This window comes from Vombatus ursinus, unplaced genomic scaffold, assembly GCF_900497805.2.
Source record: "Vombatus ursinus unplaced genomic scaffold, bare-nosed wombat genome assembly UNPS02014859.1, whole genome shotgun sequence".
Classification (NCBI taxonomy): domain Eukaryota; kingdom Metazoa; phylum Chordata; class Mammalia; order Diprotodontia; family Vombatidae; genus Vombatus; species Vombatus ursinus.
This window is the reverse complement of record NW_020954637.1, coordinates 2,392,021-2,411,222: the sequence shown is the minus strand read 5'-3', so window position 1 is coordinate 2,411,222 and position 19,202 is coordinate 2,392,021. Positions and strand designations below refer to the sequence as shown.

At 41.4% G+C, this 19,202-nt stretch overlaps 1 protein-coding gene across 1 annotated transcript in view; it reads right to left on the bottom strand.

The window, feature by feature from the left end:
• Positions 1-15,558, bottom strand: part of TEX46 (testis expressed 46) — a 20,086-nt gene extending 4,528 nt beyond the window's left edge. Inside the window, exon 1 of the mRNA XM_027841399.1 lies at positions 15,409-15,558. Coding sequence (XP_027697200.1) covers positions 15,409-15,558 — 150 coding nt within the window. The remainder of the gene's footprint in view (positions 1-15,408) is intronic.
• Between the last annotated feature and the right edge of the window lie 3,644 nt (positions 15,559-19,202).

The window sequence follows — 19,202 nt, the reverse complement described above, 5'->3', positions numbered from 1 at the left end:
GCGAGAGAGAGAGAGAGAGAGAGAGAGAGAGAGAGAGAGAGAGAGAGAGATAGGTCTTCAGAGTTAACAGGAGCCTGGAAGTCCCTGTTTGTACAGAGCTCTGTCCTATGTAGCTCTGTCAGAATGAGAAAGGTGATTCAACAGGACAAATAAGCAAACAAGCCTTCAGAATTTTTAGTAGGTTTTGACCATCATGCATTTTCTTTTTAAAAAATAGTTTGTTCTTTTATTTAATAAGTATTTTTATTAATCTGTCCCTCCCACTTTCCCTCCCTTTAAGCAAATATTTAAAAACCTGAAAAATTAAGCCCTCAATACCTAGCTGCACAGTCCAGCAAAACAAAGGTCCACATTAACCATATCTTGTATTTTCTTGAATGACAAATGCTAATGTATAGCAGCTATCATGAAAGCGGGGCAGGACCCAAGAAGAAGTTCATGAAATTTTTAAACATTAAAAAAGTGTCCTCATCCCAAAAAGATGGGGAACCAGTCAAGCCTGTGCTGGTAAATGTTTAATAACTGGCTCTATGGAATAGAAAAAGTGTAGTGGACTCACTTTGAAGCTGAATATGCATTAACATTTTCACCATCACTTTTTTAAGTCTAGACAATCAACAAATCAATAAATCAAGCCCTGATGGGGCATATGCTGGGGTGTAAAAGTTCACACTGAAAATTTCACAATGTGAAAAATGATTTTTCTTAGTAATTATTTATCTTGGAGACTCAGAGCTTCCCCCATCCCCCCTTCTTATACAGTTCAGTTCCTTCTTCAGAAAGACATTAGGATCTAATATAAAGGGTCTATCATTCCTGCTCATAGTGTTGCCCAGATAGGTCTTGGAGAATGTTGATTCCTCCCTATTGTCAAGACAGGTGATATGGAAATTGATGTCTCTTTGACCAAGATTGAGTGACCTAAGTCACCAACCCCAAGACCCTCATTTAAATATAGCCCACCGCCCAGTGAGTTGACCAATCAGAATTGATTGGCATTCCTTGGGAGCACCTACTCTTTGAAGGGTATACAGCTCTATGCCCCCAACCCCCAAAGTGAACCAGTTCTGGACTGACTCCCTTCGTGGGGCTCAATTATGGACTGTAACTCCCATGCAATCAACGTATATGTGTCACCAGCTTGAGAGAAATTAAAAAAGTGGGCACAACCTAATGTCATTCGTTTTTTCTTAGAACAAACTCTGTTTGAGGCCTACAACAAGCAGCTCTCTTGGATCCAATGCCCTAGACCTATCCGCTGTATCTGAATTTGTCAGTCCTCTGTCTCATGCTTTCAGAGATAGCTAATAAAAGAAAGTATATTAGTGGATTACTTTTCCTTTCAGGGTAAGGCCTTTTAAAAATAATTGTACCGAGCCCTGTAACATCAATCAATTTAGGCTCACATGTAGAAAGATCAATTGATCAAAAAGGAATTAGAACAATGCATCTAGGGGGCGCCATGGTGCAAAGAGCCTGGGGCCTGAAGTCAGCAAGACTTCATTTTCCTGAATTCAAATCTGACCTCAGACACTTACTAGCTGTGTGACCCTTGGCAAGTCACTTAATCCTGTGTGCCTCGGTTTCCTCATCTGTAAAATGAGAAGAAAATAGCAAACCACTCCAGTATCTTTACCGAGAAAACAGTAAATGGGGTCACAAAGAGTTGGACACGACTCAAGCGACTCAACAGCTGAAAACGCTAAGATGACTAAATGAAGATGTTGCAGGAAAAGTGATGACTTGTGCAGCTATGTGGAATTCACTATAAAGTGATTTTGTACTTTTTTGATGTATGAGAACGGTGTTATATGTGTGTTACTCTATTTAACTATTACTAATGCATTATTTTTAAAAATTTAACCATGACAACTATTTACTAGGAGTGGGGAACCTGCGGCCTTGAGGCCACATATGGCCCTCTAGGTCCTTAAGGGCGTCCCTTTGACTGAATCCAGACTTCACAGAACAAATCCCCTTCATAAAAAGATTTGTTCTGTAAAATATGGACTCAGTCAAAAGGCTGCACTCAAGGGCCTAGAAGGCCACGTGTGGCCTCAGGTTCCTACCCCTGACTTAACCACTATCATTAGGGATGAGGACAGCACCTGTGATTTTTTTTTTTTTTGTAGGGCACTTTCAGATGAGGAAACTCCTTCTACCACCTTATTGGCAGCTTATAGTTCTAGACAGCAGCTTGGGACATTGAGAGGTTAAGTGATGTGACTAGGCTTACACAGCCCATTTGTGTCAAAGGCAGGATTTAAACCCAGTTCCTCTTGGCTTCCAGGCCAGCTTTTTAGCCACTATATATTGAAAGCACTTTGCAAACCTTAAAGCATTAAATAAATACCAGCAGTTATTATTCTAGTTATTATTATTAGCATATTATTTTATCCTATTTGAATATTATTTGTACTAGTATGGTATACTTTCTATTTAAATATTAGTAGTATTAATATTGTTATAGTATTAATTAATTAGTATTAATATTATTAGTGTTATATTCAAAACTCTCACTTTAGGAATTTCAGGCACTTTAGCAGGGCAGTCAGAGAGTTAATTAGGGGAAGAGGGACCTTTCAGTTCCCCTGGAATCACTCCATACAAATGTCAATGAGTTGTTTTGTTCACACATAGAGCCCCTGACCCTGGACAGCACGTGTTTTTGAAAGTAGGTGAAAAAATGTTAATAGTTGAGTGTTAGCTATACCCGTAAGAGTGGTAACCAGGAATTCTTGTGCCTAGGAAGATGACATTCTGATGAAGTCAGTGGGATCATGAAAGAAGTTGGGCCCTGGAAAAGGCCCATCCATAGTGGTTAGACCCTGGAGGGAAGAAGGTATAGGGGGTCTTTGCTACACAGAAGGGAAGATGGACATATAACCTCCATGGAGCTCCACGATATTTGGGTCCAACCCCCAAGAAGGTTGTTTCTTGAAGGGACTCTGGTTCCCTCAACTTGTATAACAACTGAAAGTTCTTAATCTAACAGTGGCAGGCCAGCAATGTCATCTCCTAATACGCAGCTACCATTTTCCCTATCTGACCTTTGGAGGGATTTCCCTAGAATTGAAATGATAAAATATAATTGGGGAGAAAAGAGAAGTGGTCTAGAAGAAGTCTGTCTCTGAAATCTGTGATGTTAATGGGAACTCTAAAAAATAATTCATTTCCATTGTCAGCTTACAATTCACAGAAAGAGCTCTCCTGATAACAGCCCTGTAAGGTAGGGAGTGAAAGTATGTTTATCTCCATTTTATAGCTGAGGAAACTGAGGCTCAGGAGGGTTAAAAGTCCCACATTCAGGAGGTGCCAGAAGGAGAAGCTGACTTGGCCCTCTAAGAAAACTTCGTCTTATGAATTCAAGAAGGCATTCATTAAGTTCCTATTGTATCAGGCACTACACTGTCAAAATATTTTGGAGACACCCTGTTTTCCAAAGCTAAGGCCCAGTATGCAGGCTGTGCTGAGTTTGGCATAACAATAATCTTTTGTGCCCTGCACTGATCTCACCCTCTGGCAAAGTGTATTGCTTGGACCAGCACCAGGTGTTCACTAAGGAATTTAGCTTCCCTTCTTTCCCAGGGCCTCCCATTGCATGTTCACAATTCCCATTCCTTGTCACTGACAGGTCTTGCACTCCTGTTCCCATCACAGAACTCTTGTTCTGTGCCCCACAGGGGTGGTCATGATCCACAACACTTGAGACGATGACTGTGCCCACAGGACCCAAGAGCACCTATACTGTCCCAAGGAATGCAAATGCTAACCATGAGAACGATCTCAAGATCTAAGAATGGTTGTGTTGTGCGCCAACCCCTTTCATGTACATAAGTGACCCCAGCCTTAGCCCTCCTTCTTAGGAAGGGGTGCATCCACCTGCAGGTGTCCTTTTCCTTGCTCTGAAGTTAATTAAACTTCTGTTTGTGTCCTGACTCTCCTGTCTCTAGCCTATTCTATTTTGGCTCTGGCCACTCACAGGTTAGAGACTACTTCTGATCCAGTTGACAGTACCAAACACAGGGTAGACCAGAAATAGACCTGAAAGACAAAAAGTAAACAGTCCCTGCCCTCAAGGAGCTTACACTCTACTAACGGGAAATAAGCACTCACATAAATACATAGCTGGGTGAGGAGTGGGAAAGGAAGAGAATATGCATTTATCAAACACCTACTACATGCCAGGCAATGTGCTAAGTGCTTTTACTATTATTATCTTACTTGATCCTCACAACAATCCTGGGAGGTAGGTGCTATTATTACCTCCACTTTACATTTGAGGAAACTGAGGCAAACAGAGGGTAAGTGACTTGTCCAGGGTAATACAGTAAGTATCTGAGGTTAGATTTGAACTCCTATCTTCCTGACTCTAAGCCCAGTGCTCTATCCATGGTGACATCTAGCTGCCTGTGAATACTGTAATCTGTACTGTATATATGTGTGTAGCCCCTTCACTTGAGGAGCTCCCAGAAAAGCTAATCTATATGCAAGGTATTCAGAGGGTTCACATCCACTCAAAACCATAGCTTTCAAGCTCCTACATCTGTGTCTACCTTTACTTGTTACCCAGAGGACACAATTATTTCCAAGTTAAATAGCATAGTAAGAAAAGCAGTGATGGAGTCTCCCCTACGATAAATCTGGGGCAACCTCTCCCACAATTATATACCCCATCAAAGGGAAAAGTGGGCATGCGGAAAGGTCAGGTGTCAGGGCACAAACACAGCCTACGCATGTGGCCGGTGTGTGGGAGTTTACATGTAAGAACACGTGTGACTGAGAACAGACATAGAGGGTCAGCTCACATTTCCAGGGTAGCAGGGTCGCTGGTGTCTTCTGGTGACATCAAGGTCCTTTCCTCTTTGAACTTGCTCCTTGCAGGACACTGATCTATGCTGAGCCTGCTTCTGAGCATCACATGGTTAATGTCTCTGCTGCTCTTCTCAACCCCCATCTCTCTCTGTCTCTATGTGTCTCTGTTTCTGTCTGTCTATCTCTGTCTCTGTCCCTATCTCTCTTCTTTGCTCTTTTCCAGGTGAATTATCCTGCTGGTGTCTTAGCTACTGCTAGGCATTGTTGCCTACCACCAGCTTCTGGCCTTCACCTCTTTAGGGACATCTCCTGGTCATCTTAGCTCCAATCAGCTAAGATGCTGTTTCTAAAAAAGCTTTTCACTCACCAGGGCAGACTAATAGCTTTTTAGTCATAGTCAGAAGATATAAACCACCATACCCTGCTAACAAGAACCAAACAAGGTGCTTACAGGGTAAGATTAAGTCTTTTAACCTGTGTGTCTGGGACTCATACCACAGTCCTTGTCCTACATCTGACTTAGGGTTAGAATCCCCCAAGATCCTTTCTGACCTGGCATACAAATTAATTTGAGTCAGAACAAAAAATAAGGAGACAAGGTCTTCTAACTACCTAGCCCTCACTCCTGCCTTTATTATATACCTCTGTCAGCAGAAAACAACAAGAATTTATGAGTATATTTTGTATAGCAAAAATCCAGTTTCCCAATATTCTCCCCTGAGGAAGGGAAAAATTGTAGCCCTAATAAATTACATGGTATCCATTCAAATATCTAGGAATGTACATCATAAGCAATAGAAACTGAAAAATAATTAGCAGTGGTGGTGATAATTAGTATCATAGATTTAAAATTGCAAGAAGCCCTAGAGATTATCTGGTTCAATTTCCCTTTATTTTATAGATAAGGAAAATGAGAACCTGAGGAGTTAAGTGACTTCACCAAGGTCACATAGGTAGCAGGATGAGAATTAAAACCCAGGTCCTCTGACTTCAAATCTGGCACTCTTTCCCCCATAACACCATGCTACAAAACTGCTTAACACGTCGTATTCAAGCTAGAACTGAATGCTTCTAGCATTGATGCATGTGATGGACACAATTTTGTTGTTGTTGTTCAGTCATTTTTCAGTAATGTTGACTCTTTGTGACCCCATTTGGGGTTTTCTTGGCAAAGATACTGGATTGGTTTGCCATTTCCTTCTCCAGCTCATTTTACAGATGAGGAAACTGAGGCAAACAGAGTGAAGTTACTTGTCCAGGGTCACACAGCTGGTAAGTGTCTGAGGCTGGATTTGAACTCAGGAAGATTATTCTTCCTGAGTCCAGGCCAGGCACTCTAGTCACTGCACCCATGCCCTATATCAAACCAAAGACACAAATCTCAATGCAGTATTAAACAGAACAACATATAAAGAGCTACTGATGAAATTCAGAGATTCCCTACAGAAACATATTATATATACCTATGGCAGGAGAGCACACACAACATTGCATACTAACCAGAAGTGTGCTAATAAATATTTAACAACCGACTCTCCAGAAAAAAAAATGTCCCTATAACACACTTTTCAGTTTAATCTATATAATTAACATTTCTCCATTGCTTTCTTAATCCCAGGTAACCAATACAATAATAAATCAAGTCCTAGTCTGTAACGTTTGTCACTTTCCATGGTATAAATGCTCAAAATGAAAATTTAACAACCAGTTCTTTGGAACTTGGCTCCAGCATGCCCCTCGCTAATACATAGAACAAAGAAGCTGTGAGCCACAACTGTGAAGGTATATTACATAAAATTATAAAGAATGAGTTCAGCCCCAAAGAAAAGATTTGAGAAAACACATCTTCTCACTGTTTTGCAAAGCTGGAGGTTGGGAGCTTGGAGACGTCCATGGATGTGTAACACTGCACACAGTGTGAAAGTTTTTCCTATGTATTGATACGTTTCATTGATTTTTTTCCTCTTCTTTTTTCTTGTTGAAAAAATCATTTTGTTGTGAAGGATGGCTCTCTGAGAGGGAGTGGGGAAAGGATAAAAGGGGAAATTTAGGAGATGTAGAAAAATATATTAATATAAATTTATTTTTATAAAATCATATCGCACAGCAAACATAAAGCCATAATGCAATGTTGCTTTCTGTTATATTTAGTATCTCTTTCGATAAGCCACAAAACACGTATTACTTGTACTGCAATATTTGCCTTCATTTGGCTGAGTGAAAAACCGCTTCTCTTATTTGTCCTAACACAGTATCGTTCCTTAGCTTGGCTTCTAGCCTAAGAGGCCAATTGCACTCAGACTGGGATCTCAGCCTAAGCCTGTGGCTGGCCCAGACAGCCTGGCAGTATCTTCCCCCGGCCAGGAGACCCTGGCTAGGAGACCCCGGCTGAGCTGGTGGGTGGATAAGGGTGTCACTCTCATCAGACTCTACGGGTGTCCTCTCTGTTCATTTGGAGCCTCCGAAACTGAAGCATTAGCAAAAAAGGGGCTATTTCTAGGTTCAGTCCTCCCTCTTGTATGAAGGAAGGTCCCCTTGGGGCTGGGAGAATCTTGGTTGATTTCCCTAACTCTGGTGGGTTGCAACAACTAGTTTCTTCCTCTTATGGGTCAACATATTCTGAGCTGTTATCAGACTCTAACAGTGTCTCTGCCAACTAGTGATCAGGCCCTTCTTCCCCCAGGCCACTGGCCCACTCTCTATCTTTCTTGCCTTTCCTTCTGCCCAGGAGGAAGTCTGACTAACTCCTCACGGGGAAATAAGTGAGTGTGATATATTGTATTTGCAGGGTTCCAGCTGTTCTCTGGATTAAAGATCAATAACTGAAAGGGAATTCCAAGTGCACCTAGACCAATCCCCTCATTTTTACAGATGAGATCTGAGGCTCAGTGAGGTTAAGTGATTTGTCCAAGGTCACAGAAGTAGTAGTTAGCAGAGCCGGGATTCAAATCGAATTGTTCTAACTCTGAATCCAGTGGTTACTTTGTTTTTCCCCTGAAATAGGCTGCCTCTAGACCAGCAAATTGCCTAATTTTTCAAGTTCTTCAGATGGGATGGTTTTTCATCAGTCTGCCATCTTGCGTCTATTAGATAGAATGTAAGTAAGCTCTTGAGGGCGGTGAATATTTCTGTTTATTCTTCTTTGTATCCCCAGGACTGGCTTGTAGTAAGTCCTTACTAAAAGCTTGTCAATGACCTGATTGCACGCACTATGCACGCCCTAATTGTAGTAGAAATCCAGCCCTTCAGTGAAGATGTTGACAGTAGACTTAAGTGTCACATCATTGCTTATGTCTATTGCTACCCTTATGGACTGAATCCATGGCCAGCTGGTCCTCCTTCAACCAATCTCTCAGTTCAGAGATAGACTGATTGCAAGCCTCTGTATTTTCTCCATCTACGGAGACTCCAAAACATAAGTCATTCAGCAAACCCCTGGCCCTTGCCCAGACATTTAGTGTTATACAGTATAAAGCCCATAACATCATTCTTGGCAGCAGTGAATGCAATGTATACAGCATTCCATTTTTGCTTTGCTCTGGGTCTCCCTGAGGATGATAAGGTATAATTCTAGACTTGGTTCCTGACAAGGTTAAGACCTCCTTAAGCTATTTGCTTTCAAAGTCTGTATCATGGTCAGAGTGGATTCTGGTATGGAAACCATATACAGAAAAATGCTTATCCATAATACCTTACCAACTATAGAATAATAACAATAATAGTAACTAGCATTCATATATAGCACTTTAAGATTTGCTAAACACTTTGGAAATATCTCATTTTAGGTGCTATTATTATCTTCATTTTACAGATGAGGAAACTGAGGCACGCATCTCATAGTGTGCTGGCCTCCAGCCTTATCTTCAACCTCTGTGGGAAAGAGGAGTGATATTGTACATTCGGTGATGAGCATTCTCGAAATTGGTCATATTCTTCACATCCCAGTGACTTTGAGCTCCTAGAGATCATCATCTAAACCCTATTCCTCATCCTCCGTCACCTGACTCCTCATTCCCATTCCCCTCAACCCTCCCACCCCAAAATGTCATCCTAACTCCACCTAGACCTTCCACCATGCCCTCTGGAATGCCTGTTCCATAGGCAACAAATTCCCTTTCATCTTAAATCTTTTCCTCCCACCAGCTTACTGAAACCTGACTTTCCGCTGATGACACAGCCACCCTTTCCAGTATTGGCTGCACCTTCACTCATTTTCCTCAGCTCACTGGTATAGGCAGGGGAGTTTAAATATTCCTCAATCCCCATTGCCATTTCCAAGTTCTCCATGACTCAGTAACTTCTCTTCCTTTGAGAGTTGACACTACTCATAACTACATCCCAATCAAAATCCTAGGAACTGTTGTCTACTGACTCCCAGGTATTTCTCCTTCCTCCTTCAGTGAGTTCATTACCTGACTCAATAGTTTTTGTCTCCTCCCCAACTCCTGCCCTCATATTAGGCTACTTCAACATATATATTGGCTCTTCCTCAAATAGTCTAACTGCTCAGTTCCTCAACCTACTCACTTCCCACAATCTGCTCCTCCACTCCACCTCAGTCACACAAAAAGATGGCCTACCCTAGATCTTGCCATCATCCACAAATGTACCACATCTATGTTCAAGAATTCTGAAATCCCTTTATCTGACCATAATCTATTAGCTTTTCACCTCTACCCCTGCCTTTCCTTATGTAACTCTAATCTTCATTCATACTGTGACCTCCAATCCCTTGACCCTTCAATTCTCTCTCAGGTCATTTCCCCTGCACTAGTCACTCTCTCTTCTTTGTCCCATCTTGGCTCATTGTTTAACCAGTTCAATTCTGCCATTGTCCTCCTCTCTTGAGTCCCTAGCCCCTTTATCATATCACTGATCATGCCCAATCCAGCCTCAGCCTTGGATCCCTCCCAACATTTGCCTTTGCTCCTACACACATGCTACTGAATGAAGGTGGAGAAAATCATACAACTGTATTGACTGGGTACACTATAAGCTTATATTACATACCCTCAACTGAACCTTCACTGTTCCTAGCCAGGGGTGGGGAACCTGAAGGCCACAAATGGCCCTCTAGGTTCTCAAGTGTGGCAGGTTCCCCACCCCTGTCCTAGGCAGTCCTACCATACCTCCCTTATCAGTTCACTATCCCACTCTTCACAGTGGCTCTTCCAAATCTTTCATCCCTGGCTTCCATGGTTCCCTCTCTCATCTGACAACTTTGCTTCGTATTTTACAGAAAAAAAATTGAAGCCATTTGCTGTGAGCTCCCTCTTCCTCATCTCACATCACTCAGGGGCCTTCTGCCACTCTCCTCCTTTACCCCTGTGTCTCATTTAATGAAGTGACCTTACTTCTTACCAAGGCTATCCCCTGTACTTATTCAGTCCATCCCATTCTATCCCATCTCCTCCAAAAGATTGTCCCCTCTGTCATCCCCACTCTTCCACTTACTTCCAATCTCTCCCTCTTTACTAATTCCATACTGCCTACAAAAATTCCTATGTCTCCTCTACCCTGAAAAAAAAACCCTCATTTGATCCTTCCATCCCCATTATCATCCTTGATCTCTTCTGCCCTTTGCAGCTAACCTCAAAAAGGCTATTTACAATAGGTGCCTCTACTTTCTCTCTTCTCACTCTTAACTTATTAAAATTCAGCTTCCAACCTCATCATTCCAGTGACACTTCTCTCTCCAAAGTTACCAATTATCTCTTAGTTGCCAAATCCAGTGGCCTTTTCTCAGTCCTCCTTCTCCTTGACTTCTCTTCAGCCTTTGACACTGGGGATCACTCTCTCCTTGAAGCTCTCTTCTCTCTAGGTTTTCAGAGCATCCCTCTCCCCTGATTCTCCTCCCACCTCTCTGACTGCTCCTTCTCAGATTCTTTTGTTGGATTCTCCTCCAGATTACACCCGCCAACCGTAGGCATTCCTTAGTTCCTGGATCTCTTCTCTTTTCACTCTATACTACTTCATCTGGTGATCTCATCAGCTGCCATGGTGATTCTTACATCTACCTATTCTGCTCCAAACTCTCTGCTGACCTCCAATTTCACATCTCTAATAACCTTTTAGAAATCTCAAACTGGATGTCCAGTGGACATCTTAAACACAATATGTCCAAAACTGGACTCATTATATTTCCCCCTAAACATCCCACTCTCACTTCTCCTGTCCTCCCTATTACTGTTGAAGAAACCACCATCCTCCCAGTCCCTCAGGCTCCCAACCTAGGAGTCATGCTGGACTCCTCACTCTCTCTCACCCCCTATATCCAAGCTGTTGCCAAGGCCTATTGATTTTATCTTTGTAATATGTCTCAAAATACTCCCTTCTTCTGTCCCCTGACACTGTCTCCACTCTAGTGCAGATCCTTATCACCTCATGCCTGATTATTGCAATATCTTACTAGGAGGTCAGCCTGCCTCAAGTCTCTCCCCAATCCAAACCATCCTCTATTCAACCACAATAGTGATTTTCATAAAGCACAGGTCTAATTAAATCACTCTTCCTGCTCAATAAATTCCAGCGTCTCCCTATTGCCTCCAGGATCTAATACAAAATGCTCTGTTTGGCATTTTGTAAATGCCATTTCCTAACCCAGCCCCCTCCTGCCTTTCCAGTCTTCTTACATCTTACTCCCTAAGATCTCATGCTCTTTGAACCAGTGACACTGGCCTCTTGGCTGTTCCACAAATAAGACACTCCATCTCTTTACTCTAGATGTTTTCTCTGGCTGTCCTCCGTGCCTGGAATGCTCTCCCTCCTCAACTCCACCTACTGACTTCCCTGGCTTTCTTTAAGTCTCAGTTAAAATCCTATCTTTTATTGGAAGCCTTTCCCAACCCCTAATAATTCTAGTATCTTCCCTCTGTTAATTATTTCCAGTTGTTCTGCATATAGCTTAGCTTGTATATATTTATTTGTACGTCTTCTCCCCCATTAAATTATAAGCTTCTTGTGGGCAGGGACTGTTTTTGCATATATATATATATGTGTATATTATATATATACACATATACATATACAAACATATACATATACACACATATATCTATATATACACATATATCTCTGTACACACACATATATGATGCCATTTGGGGCCAGTAAAATCTATTTCTTACAAATTAAATATTCTTTCTTGACTTTCTCATTGTCCAAAATTATAACATAGTGCTGTCATGGTCATAGATCAAAGTGATTTTGACCACACTCAGTCCTCTAGGACTCTGTATGTAGGATCAGTTTCAGGACAGTATGGTCCCTCCATCCTATCGCTCCAACTTTTGCCATTGTTTCAGCAGCAAGATGCCATCTAAGGAGCCAAACTTGAGTCCTAAGAATTCATTCCCTCTCTTCTTGGCCTGTATCACTTCTTTAAGCCTTTCATTATATACTTGTACCTACTACCAGTCATCCAGAGAGAACTGAGACAAAGAGGATTGAGTCAGGCACCACTTTCTGGTGGAGTCCCCAGATCCAGCCTCATTTCCATGTGACAAAGATCCATTACCCTGCATGGTTTAGATCCCCTGGAGGTGGTAGTGATGATGATGATGATGATGATGACGATGACAATGATCAAAAATGAGTGAGAAAATTCAAGGTCTTTCCCAGACAAAGGAATGACCAAGGACGTGTTCATGGTCAGAGGAGAGCCCAGAGTAGCTCATCTAGAACCATCAGCAGATCATGATACAAGGATGACATAAACCACAAGAGCTCCAGATGCAGCGTGACGGTAAAGGAGTACAGGCCTTTGACTACCAGCCCTACTACAGGGGAGTCAGTATGAAACATTATGGGGGGCTTTGAGGGGGGCAGCCCTGAAGGATCACCAAAAAATGAACCCTTGAAGTCTTGACTAGAGCATGCTGCAGATGTGATACATGTGTGGCAGGGTACCAAGGCAGAGAAATCTGGGCAATTATTGGATCTGGTTAGGATGTTGCGTAAGCGCTGAAGATGCAATGCTCTAAGGCAATGGTATTTTTTCTGGTCCTGGGCCACCTCCAGTCGTCCTGATCTATGTCTGGCCGCTGGACCCAGATGGCTCTGGAGGACAGTGAGGCTGGTGACTTTGCACAGCCTCCCTCACTGTAATCCAATTCATTTGCAAGTTGTGGCATCATCTTCTTGATATCATGGTCCTCTTTGAGAGTGAAGGACAAACCACAATTTTTGTTGGAAAACCCTGCTTTCTAATCACAGTCCAAAGGAGAAGGGAAAAATATGTTTTCCAATGGATTCTTGCAGTAAGTCCTAGAACATCCAAACTGGAGCTCCTGAATGATTCTCCACAGTGTAATAACCATAGAACCCACACTTCTGGGTGGGGCTCCCAGAAGTGCTGCCCAAGATTTTAGATAGGCTGCATCACAACCTTCCACACACGTTTTTGTTCTTACTAGTTAGCCAGAGAACACAATGAGTTCGCAGCAAAGGCATTAATGAAAAAAGCACAGCAAGAAATGTAACAATGGAACATTCTCACTAGAAACCCCCACAAATAGACATTATCATGGAATCTGTGCTCATCCACAGGGATCACCCGTGTAAAGAACATTGTGGCCAGGGCACATGCATGGAAGGGCAACTCATACCACTGATAGTGCAGGGCCACTTCTGTCTCCTGGTGTTATTATGGAACAGTTCTCTTTGAATTTGTTCCCTACAGGTTATACTGTTCAAGACTGAGTCCACACTTAGGCATCACATAGTGTCTCTACGGCTCCCTACTGGGTCTTGCATCTCTGTGACTCCCTATTTCTCTCTTGGACTTTAATGCTTTCTGCTGGGTATAATCACTCTGACGGTCTTCTATTTACTGCTGGACATTACTCCCTGCTACCAGCTTCTGGGCTTTATCTCTTCAAGGTGCCCTACCAGCTATCTTCTGCCTGCTAGATTATAGTGACTAAAAAGCCTCTCCTGCCATCAAGACAGGCTGAGAGATCTTTAGTAATAGTCAGAGATTATATGCTTCCACACCTAGCTAATGAAAGCTAGACAGAGTGCCCCCAAAATAAGATTAAGTCTTTTATAATGGCAAGATCTATGTCTTATAATGGCAAGATCTATCTTTTTTAATGCAAGAATTGCTTTAACAACTGAACAAAGCAAAAATTATAACTATATTCATAACCATTTTATACAATAAGAACAATGACATTCAGTTCTGCTGAAGTTGTCAGGAGTAGTCCATAACTACTTATTTTAAGTTGCATACCCCTGACCTGGGAGGACATGAACAAATGAAAAGAGGTAGAAAATGGAATTTCATGTTTAGGAAATAGTAAATAAGACAATTTTGCTGTAATAGAATATGTGCAAAGAGGAGTAATATGAAATCATTCTGTAAAGATAGGTTGGAATCAGATTGTAAAAGACCTTAAATACCAAATTGGAGGGGGGGGAAGGTTATATTTTACCCTTGAGGCAAGAGGGAGCCATTTAAGCTTCTGGAGCAGGGGAGTGACATAGTCAGACCTGTGCTAGAGTGATCTCCTTCTGCTTTGGCTGAAATTGGATAACCACTCCCTGTAGACTCCATGGCCATGACTAGTTTCCTACAAGCCCTTTCCCATTTCTCTGAGTTCACTAGTAACACATATTTGTTGGTGTTTTCTTCCTTACATTTCCCCCTCCTCTCTGTAACCTGCCTAGTTGGAAAGCCTCCAGACTTAGAGGGTACCTAGGCATGGTCTCTTCCAAATCACCAGACAAGGCATTCACTTGGGAGCTGATAACCTCTTGCTTTTCATAAAATAAAAGATACTCTTTAAGGTCAATATGAAAGCTGGTAGCAGAGCAAGGACTGAGAATGAGCAATTTATCTCAGCAGGACACCCTAGACCAACTCAGGGCACCAAGCATAAGAGTTTGCAGAGAGGAGGGGGTATGATGAATTGAAAAGAACACAGATGTGGAGTCAGAGACGGTGGGTTTGAATTCTGGCTCTGAACACCTGCCATTGGGCAAATTATTTTATCTCTGAGACACAGTTTCCTCCTCTGTTGAATTAGATAATCTTAAGTTCCCTTTGAGCTCTAAGTGCTATAATTTCCAGCTACCAACCATATCCAACACCTTCCAAATTCTCCTGTGTCTATTGCTACACTTAATATGACCGTGTCCCTATCAGAGCCATAACTAGGATGCGGTGACCGGGGGCTTTGTCATGAGGCACTGAAATTCAGAGGGTGCAAAGTGTAGTATCATAGAATCTAAAAATGGAAAAGACCTCAGAGGCCATCTAATTCAACCCCCTCATTTGACAGAGGAGGAAACTGAGACCCAGAAGGCTGAGAATTTTTATGATAGCAACTAATTCCCCACAGTGATCAGTTGAACTTGTCTTAATTTTGTGTCTTATTTTCACCTCTCAAAGTACAAGGTTGCCTTAAAGGTGAGTTTCTTTCTATTTGCTCCATTACTAGTTGTGGCTCTATTCCCTATGCTCTCGGCATTTTTTCTCCTAGGTGTATGACTCATACCCTTGAGATATCCCCTCCCTACACTCCCTTAGCTGTCTACGTTCCCTGCTGTTTAAGCATCCTCAACATCTGCCCCAACTGAGCTTCCCCTCACCGTCTCATGCTTCACCTTGTTTGGCCAGACTTCTTGCTTGACCAGCCAGTTGCTAAGCAACAGCAATATAATCAGGACCATGAGCAGGATCGGCTTGTAGCTAAGCAGCCAATTGACGACCGTCCATAGGGAGTTTGACATATCCATCATTGCCTATAGACTCCCTAACAGATGAGAGAAGCATGCTCTGCAGGAAGGCTCTCTGGCTGCCCATCTCCACCCCCCGGTTCTTCACTCACTCTCAGCCCCTCAACAAAGTGCTTCTGTGACATGGGCTGGGCTGGGCCACACCCCCTCCTAGATCATACACAGTACCCCTCCTCATCTCTGCCTCCTGATCTCCCTGGCTTCCTTCAAGTGCCGGCTAAAATCCTACCTTCCATAGGAAGCCTTTCCTCAACCTCCCTGATTTTACTGTTTTCTCTCTGTGTTTTATTTGCTACTTATCCTGTATATAGCTTGTTTGTACATAGTTGTTTACGTGTTGTCTGCCCCTTTAGACTGGGAGCTTCTTGAAATCAGGGACGTCTTTGCCTTTCTGTGTATCTCCAGCGCTTAGCACAATGCCTGGCACATAGTACGGGCTTAATAAATGTCTATTGACTGACCTGCTTCATTAGATTATAAATTCCTTGACAAGGTCTTTACTATAGGTACATTTGCTTCCCTGGTGTCTACTCTTACATAAAGCAGATGTTTTGTTGAATAACTGAATGCTCCTTTCATACTGTCCTTTTTTAGAATTTCCTGCTAGCATCCATTAAACATTTACTAATTGTGGGCAGCACTGTGCTTGGTACCTGGAGGAGGGGAGGGGAAATTATATGGTTTAATCAAGACCTAATCCTTGCTCTCATGGAGCTTAGCATCCAGGAAGGACAAGATAGACATTGCCAACTCTAATGCAATGTATTACCCATTACGTTCTGTGGAAGAAAAAAACATCCTCTTAGCCAAATGTGTCAAAGATGCAGTTTTCTTAATAGACAAAGAATTTCTGAGCAGCAAGATTTCTCCTACCAACTCAGAAAAAACCTACCGCTTCAGCAGTTTCCAACTGCTTAGTAACAATTTCATAACAATTTTAAAACAAAAGAAATTTCAGAGTAAGAAAAAGCAAAAGTCCATGGTTTCACTTAGGGTCTTTAGGATTAGTAAATGAAGAAATCATTGTTAGTCTTGGAACTCATCCTAAGAAAAGAGTGAGTCTTCTTAAAAGTGCTCTAAGAGCTTTGTTTTTGAGTTCCAAATTCTCTCCTTCCTTCCTTTGAGAAGGCAAGCATTTTGATATAGATTATTTCCATATTAGCCATGTTGCAAAAGAAAATGCAGACCAAAAAAAGAAAAAGTTTAAAAAGTGTGCTTCGATCTTCATTCAGACTTTATCATATGGCTTTTTTCATCATGAGTCCTTTGGAATTGTCTTGGATCGTTGTATTGCTGAGAATAGCTAAGTCATTCACAATTGATAATCATTACAATATTGCTGTTACTTTGTATAATGTCCTGGTTCTGTTCATTTTGCTTTGCATCAGTTCATGTAAGTCTTCCTAGGTCTTTCTCAGAGTATCCTGCTTATCATTTCTTATAGCACAATAGTATTCCATCATAATCATATGCTACAACTTGTTCAGCCATTCCCCAATTGACAGACATCCCCTCAATTTCCAATTCTTTGCTGCCACAAAAAAAGAATTACTATAAATATTTTTGTCCATAGAGGTCCTTTCCTTTTTCTTTAATTTTTTTTGGGGCACAGACCTAGTGGTATTGCTGGGTAAAAAGGTATCCACAGTTTTACAGCTCTTCAGGTATAGTTCCAAATGGCTCTCCAGAATGGTTAGATCAGTTCACAACTCCACCAACAGTGCATTAATGTCCCAATTTTTCCATAACCCCTCCAGCATGTCATTTTCCTTTTCTGTCATATTAGTCAAACTGATAGGTGCAAGGTGGTACTTCACAGTTGTTTTGATTTGCATTTCTCTAATTAATAGAGATTTGGAATATTTTTTTATAGGAGTATAGATAGCTTTAATTTCTTCTTCTGAAAACTACGTGTTCATATCCTTTGGCCAGTTATCAATTGGGGAATGATGCATATTTTTATAAATTTAACTTAGTTCCCTCTCTCTCTCTCTCTGTCTCTCTCTCTCTATGTGTGTGTGTGTGTGTGTGTGTGTGTTTGCTTTTTGGCGAGGCAATCGGGGTTAAATGATTTGCCTAGGGTCACACAGCTAGTAAGTGTCAAGTGTCAGAGGCTAGATTTGAACTCAGGTCCTCCTGACTTCAAGGTCAGAGCTCTATCCACCGTACTACCTAGCTGCCCCAGTTCTTTATATATTTGAGAAATTAGGCCTTTATCAGAGATAGTTGCTGTAAAATTTTCCCCCCAGTTAGCTGCTTTCCTTCTAATCTTGGCTACTTTGATTTTGCTTGTGCAAAACCTTTTAAATCTGATATCATTCACAATTATCCATTTTATATCCTGTAATGTTCTCTCTCTAGTTTGGTCAGAACTCTCTATTTTGATTGTGGTAAAAGAATGTAATAGAATGTTACTGTACTGGAAATAAAGAATGTATACACTGAAGCTTGGGAAAGCTTAGCTTACTTTGCTGAGACAAAAAAATAAAAAAGGTCATCCATTCTGGAAGATAATTCAGATCTATACCTAGGGATGTTATGAAGCTCATACAAGATAATGGATATAAAACACTCTGCAAAGCTTAATGTGCTACATACATGCCAATTATTATTACTATTATGTAGTAGTAGTAGAAGAAGAAGTAGTAGTACTAGTAGTAGTACTAGTAGTATTAGTAGTGGTAGTAGGCCTCCAGTCTGGTGATGACTTCATTCTCTGAGTCTTCTTCTGTACTCCTACTGTGCTTAAGTACTGTTTCTAGGTCAGTACAGAAGTATCCTGGGAAATGTTTAACAGGGCAAGGGGGAAATGTATGCACATATACTTCTTTTAAGTTTGATCTTTATAATCAGACAATCAACAAAGCAATACATTTAACCCTGATGTATAACATTGCATCGCAGAGGTGTGAATGCTCATACTGAAAATGTGATAATTGCTCTTACAAACTAATTAGAGCTGGTTCTAACACACATCCCTGACTATACCCCCCAAATCACTAAACTGCATACAGTTTAACATAATGATACCACTCAGGTACATATCCCAAATAGATCTGTAAAAAAATGTTTATATCAGTTTTTTTTTTGGTTGTTGTTGTGGCAAAGAAATCCAAATAAAGTGGACTCCCATTAATTGGGTAATGTCTAAATAAATCATCATTGAATATGAATGTAATAGAATATTATTATGCTGTAAGAAATTCCAAGTGGGAGTCAGAGAAACCTAGGAAGACTTGTACGAACTGAGGCTGAGTAAAGTGAGCAAAATCAGGAGAACAATTTATACAAAGATTAAAATATTGTCAAGAAAAACAATTTTGAAAGACTTAAGAACAATGATTAATAAAAGGACCGATCACTATTACAGAAGACTAATGTTGGAATGTGCTACCCATCAATTGGCAAAGAGAGAATGACTCAGAATGACACATATATTTTCAGAAATAGCCAATATTTAGTCTGTTTTTACTTGACTATACTTATTTGTTATTGGGAAGGACTTTTATTGGGGGGAAGGGAGAAGCTTATGGGGAAAGAAGGAAGCTAGGGATAGTGATCCCCACCCCAAAAGAGTCTTAGTGAAACATAAATACACACACACACACACACACACACACACACACACACACACACACACACACACA